The sequence below is a fragment of the Erpetoichthys calabaricus genome, chromosome 8 (assembly GCF_900747795.2).
Source record: "Erpetoichthys calabaricus chromosome 8, fErpCal1.3, whole genome shotgun sequence".
Classification (NCBI taxonomy): Eukaryota; Metazoa; Chordata; class Cladistia; order Polypteriformes; family Polypteridae; genus Erpetoichthys; species Erpetoichthys calabaricus.
Window position 1 is genome coordinate 161811343 of NC_041401.2, and position 6000 is coordinate 161817342.

Below are 6000 nucleotides of genomic sequence, written 5' to 3' on the forward strand. Positions count from 1 at the left end.
ACCCTCTTTACTCGATCAGCTGCTGGCTTGCTGCTGCTGTGCCGCATGATCTGCACTTCGCTCTTCTACCCCCCCCCCCCCCATATGCTATGTGTCGTTGTGAAGAGGGACGCGATCACTCCTCTGAAACCCCTCTTACACGGTGATACAATGGGAAAAAAAAATATACAGTGATGGAACAAAAAGGAATTAAAAATAATTTCGCCCTAAAAGAGTTAAAAATAAATTTTGTGTTCCACTACTCATACAAACATTGCACAAGCCCCTCCTGAATTATATGTGACCACTTTATTAAAATTCATGTATAGAGAAAAAGTCTTTAAACAATTTGTGTTTTACAAACTTCAAAAGATGATGAACTTTCAAGTTTACAAAAACAATTTTGTAATGTGCGCTGCTAGTGTAAAGCCCTAATCATCTTCACAGGTACTCCAAGTACACCTTGCTGCAGCCTGTTACTAATCTCAATAGAGCAAGGCTGGAAGTTTGGAGTGGGGCTAGACCTTGGTGACACGCAGTCCCAGTCTCAGTCATTCTCACAGCTGATGCTGTGATTCGAGACTTCTAACAGCCACTTGCGAAACTGGACAGAGCTGGATCTGCAGACTGAAGTGAGGTGTACTTGTGCGCTCATGTGCTGAGCAACACAACGGAAAAGCAGAATGAATCTCAAGTGTACTCCCTTATTATTCGGAGCACCACTGCTCCGAAACAGAACATGAACTACCTGAAGAAGCCCAAGAAACACTAAAAGGCAATCCTATGACTATGAAACTTTAATGGCGGTTTACCAATGCCTTATCACTTTATGAAGGGCTATTTCTTTTTCAGGAATGTTTTGGTGACTAATGTCAAAATTAAACTAAATTCTCGATTTTTGTGTATTTTGGTGTTATTTGAAGAAAACAAAAGGAGGTCACTTTGGGGCCAGACAATGCTTAAAATGTTTACAATTCAATTTAATGGTAATTGGTTTCTCATAATGAAAATTAACCTTAGGAAGAGGGTTTTGGGAAAGCATATAATATATACACACACACATACATACACTGCATAAATACACATAAAACAAATGGGAGCACGGTGGCATTGCTGACTCATAAATCCACTGTCCTAGGCGATGATTATACATATGACTGAGATATTTATATACACACACACAGGCAAAACAGATGTAAAATCAAACTGAATCTTTCAGTCTTTGTGCTTCGCGGTTTTAAAAAAATAAAACAAAAAAAGCACAAAAACCCCCCATTTACAGGAAACACTAAAAATCTAAGGTTAAGGAATCCTACCTGCTTCATGTTTTTAAAACAAAAACACTGTGGGTTTGATGCAGTAAGCCAAAGGCTGGAATCTTTAATAGTCACAAGACTTTGCCTTTTAAACTACAAGAATAATAATCAATCCGGTACTTACTGAAAATCAGGGCTATGATAAAATTAAAACACGCTGCCATGCTGAAAATTTGACATTTTTTTTTCTTGTGTATCAGCACTTCCCACCCCAACTATCGAATTTGCATGTGATAGCCCTAACTCAACATAGATAGATAGATAGATAGATAGACAGACAGACAGACAGACAGACAGACAGACAGACAGATTAGCAACACTGATTAATATTTTTTTTTTTACTATACACACAATCATAATTAAGTGACTTAACTGGGAGGTAACTCCTACGGCAGGAAATGTCATTGTATAGACCTTCATCATGGAGAAAAAAAAAAGTATATGCATAGTTTCCCACTACGGTACTGTGCTGCATTTATATTTAAAATCATGTGAAATATGAAAATAAAAGGAACCCTGAAATCCAATCTCTCCTCTCAAACCCCCATCACTCTTGTCAGACCTTTCATCTCCAAGGAAGCTGGGTGCAAACAAATATGGACAGAGTTTAATTATGTAATGCTTCTGGGTATGCCTCTCAACTATTTCTATGTTAGACCTGAAAATTGAAACTAAAGACTGACACCCTAAACCACCTGAACCCTAAACCTCTTCTGCAGAATTTTTAACTATAGAAAGGGCACTTATTTATTTTTTATTTTTGCAGTGCCAGTTAAAGGTTTTCAACATGTATGCATCATGACCTCAACACTGGAAGTGGGTGCAACTTGAAGAGAAAATGTGTTAGTTTTTGAGCCGTGAACCACACAAGCTGCCAGGATACATACTTAAAACTTGATAAGGTTAAAAAGAGTTCTCTTAACTTGCTCAACTGGAAGAATCATAGCCCACTTGTTATAAGTCAGTGGGTAACTGAAATTCTATACTAACTGAAATTGAAGAAGAAAAAAAAAGTTCTCACTGAGGATCTGCTCAAAATTTTTTTAAATATTGCAAGGGCTAATTAATAAAATTTTAGATTAAGTTTTTATATTTGAGGTAAGGTCTTTTTTTTTTTTTTTTTAGATTTGCTCTTGTTATTGGCTCTCCCCTCTCTCTCTCTCAGGAGGGGGGTTTGAATTTAGGTTTGTTAAATTTTACTCAAATGTATGTAATGCTATTTTCTTTGTTAAAGTAAATCTTGATTGCATGGAATTTTACTTTCTTCAAATAAAATCTATAATTAAAAAGGTTCTCATGGGATGCGCAGCCACTTCTAGCAGACATGTTTACATAAATCTCAATTAAACAATAACCCAAAGTACGGTGGTAGGAGGACTGGTCACCTCGCAGTATTCGGACCGCAGTTTAACTGTCAGTTGCGTTGTACTGAATGTGGCGTTCGCATTGTGTTCCTGTTTCTTCACCTTATGTAAAGACACAGGGTTAGGCTGCCTGGTTAGGAGAGCGTGTCATCAGCTGTAGCTTCTGCGAGCTTTACTGTAACTCAGAATGAATGGCTAGCCGGCAATGGCTTGATGAACAAAATATTTCGGTCTCATGAGAAAAATATAATTTGTACTTATAATAATACAATTTCTTAACAAGACATCGAAGTGAATTTTGTCCACATTACTCTGCCAAATCTAATATACGCTTCTACAAAACCAACGTGAGCCAACACACTCAGCCGTAAGAAATAAAAAAAAAGTCTTGGCAAAGTACAATATGTAAAAAAAATCCAGATATGTTCCTTCTGACAAAAGTGTTGATATGTATTGATTCCGTCTACTTTGTCATTTGCAACTCACCACGGAGATCTTTAAATAAAAAGGCTGAGAGGAACCTAATGTAGAAGTCTGAATCTGTGCTTCTTTAACAATTCGTCAACTACTTGAGACACTTATGTATTATATATATCGCAACACAAGGCTCACATTTGAACAAATCCAACGTATACAGTATCTCGTAAAACAGGCATGCTCTCCATCCACTGTAGTGTTTCTTTTTCTTTTTTCCCCTCAGTGAGTGTCTGACATTTAAGTTTAGCAGGAAATTGACGACAACCATTAAGCAGATCATTAAGTTTACTTTGCAGTTGAACATATAAGCTCGGAAATCCAGATTGTTAGATACTATTCGAGTCAGCTGACATTTTGTTTTAATTTAACCGCCGATACACTATACACTAGCGGCTACCATGAGACAAAACCTGTAACTAAACATACTCGATACACTCAGAGGAGAAATCACGCGTATTTCGTTTTTTTCATACAATAAAAAGCTAATACGTACAACTTGTGTCCAACCTTCCTCACCCAGATAAAAAAAACAAGTGGCAGGGTACTTATCGAAGAGAGGAAAACCGAGTTAAGTCAAAATCTAAACGGAGTAGAACTCTCCATTTCAAATGCTAGGAGCCCACCTTTCCGCGAGGACGACGATCGCGTTGCGACATCACCAATAGTAACACACCTCGCCCTTCTGGATGTGAAAACGTCGAAAAAACGTTTTCTTTTGTCAAATACCGCGTGGGTAGAACCCTGACGTCCAGCATCAAAACAGCGGCAGCTGTTCGTTGAGCCAAGGAACCAAAAGAAATTACGTGCGCCTCATATTGTAAATGCACCTCCCAAGAAGACGGCTCGAACGTAAACTTAAGCCCCTGTCAAGTGGCAGTTTTCGGCTGCATCCCACGCGCACTTACCCCATTATGTCCGAGTCCGTCGAACAAACCGTTCAGTTCTCACTGACTCCAAGCTTATGACTAACTGGCTTCACTCTTGTAGGCGCCCAGGGCGTGTCTCCCGAAGACTCTCGGATCTGTGTCTGACGATAAGCATAAGGTACTCCGAACCTGCCCCCATCTCACAGCGTGTGGCCACTGTTACCTGGGGGTCGTGACGTCACAGGTACAGCTGCTTAGTCCAATGCAGCGCATCTCAAGCGCCGTAAGAGTTTTTATATTAAGTACATTAATTGATCGAGCGTAATACGTGCGTCTGGAGTATGACAAGTACTGTGCACTCTATAGCATCTACTTGTAAAAGTTTTTAAGTGTAACCTGACTCGTGCCAATAGACTTAGTAGGATTAACTATACGGCATTACATTGCGCTTTAAGAATGTAATTTGACTCGTGCTTCTGGAGTACAGTTGTGCGCAATGCACTCCGAGATACGCGAGTAACCACGATTACTATGCATCCTCGCTAAAAGCTCGTCAACAGGTGCAGTCTTACGTGATGTGTTGTGCTTTGTATGTGACAGCATTCGCTCCAGATCTGCAATTGATACCTGAAACGCTAAAGGGGCATTAAGTCAATTATGTTGCCTGTTTTTTTTTCTCTGAATTCACTGTCGTAATCTTTATTTATTTATCTGGTTTGTACAATGCTATATACTGTATTCCCTGCCGTTCTTTCTTATATTCTGTAAGTGCCTTGATCATGGGAAAGGCGCTATATAAATAAAATGTATTATTATTATTAAGTCCTAACATATAACATCATACCCGACAGCACTTCTGTAATTTGCCCCAAACCCCTGTAATGTATATTCTTGGTAGAGGCATGAGATTATACAGTTAATTCACATACAATATGTATTGATGTACCGGCGTTGTGAAACAATGCATCCCCCGAACATCGGACAAATGAAAATATATTATTTTGGGGAAAAAAATAAACAACGAAAAAGATTAGTGTAACCGAGCTGGCTTAGAATTGGTCGTAAATGAAGTAATGAAGCAGAGCAGGCTGATATGGAGAGCACCTCGATTTTACTGCCAGTTTGTTCACACCTACTACACAGCTTTACGGAATAAAACAGACACATTTTCTATAGCATTCCCGAGGGCACAAGCACTTTCAACAGGCAGCATCATAAGGTAACACCATTGAAGAAAAGTACATTGTAGACAGTTCTGTTACATATACAACCCCCTTCAAAAATAAACGACCACGTTTAGCAATATATTAATATTTATAAACAGAACAAAATAGAGTGATACTGATACCTATCAGGCAGAACTGTTTTTTTCTTCTCTCAAAACAAAGAAAATTAAATTATGTTGAAAAATAACTCAATAACAACAACCATTTTAGAGCTGAACAAGGTGTTTAATATAAACTGGGGCTTCATGATCCTCCTAGTCCTACTCCTGGTTTGTACAGGCACAGCCAGCCCCTCTAACCAGCACAGTTCTTCACTGAGGATGTCAGTTTGCTCTTCTTGACTCAGCCCACCTTCTTCATCACCTGACAAGATTCCTGGAGATGCTGTCTAAGGTTAGTTGGTGCCCATTGTTGACCTGTTTGTGACACTGGTAATTTGTAACGTTGTAACCTATTGTAATGCACCACCTGTTCTCTTTCTTCAGGATCCATTGGATTGGCAACCCAATAAAGTAATCCTTGTTCTCCACAGAGTCTATCACCTGTGTGACCTGACAAGGTCCTTTTCAATGGGGTGCTAGTTTCATGCAGCTCTCCACAGGGTTACTGAGCCACACCAGGGTGCTAACCCCATAAGGCTGGTGATGAACCCCTGCATCATCACAGAGTTTCTGTCACTCCCGAGCTTCTGTGCTCCTCATTTGGATGTGACAGAAGGTAATTTCCAATTTTTTACTAATGCAAAAGCATACTCTGTGTGTGATCCAACCCA

At 39.3% G+C, this 6000-nt stretch overlaps 1 protein-coding gene across 1 annotated transcript in view; it reads right to left on the reverse strand.

Annotated features, from left to right (window-relative positions):
* LOC114656225 (alpha-1,3-galactosyltransferase 2-like) overlaps positions 1 to 4212 on the reverse strand; it is an 84949-nt gene extending 80737 nt beyond the window's left edge. Inside the window, exon 1 of the mRNA XM_028807695.2 lies at positions 4042 to 4212. Coding sequence (XP_028663528.1) covers positions 4042 to 4046 — 5 coding nt within the window. The 5' untranslated portion in view covers positions 4047 to 4212. The remainder of the gene's footprint in view (positions 1 to 4041) is intronic.
* Between the last annotated feature and the right edge of the window lie 1788 nt (positions 4213 to 6000).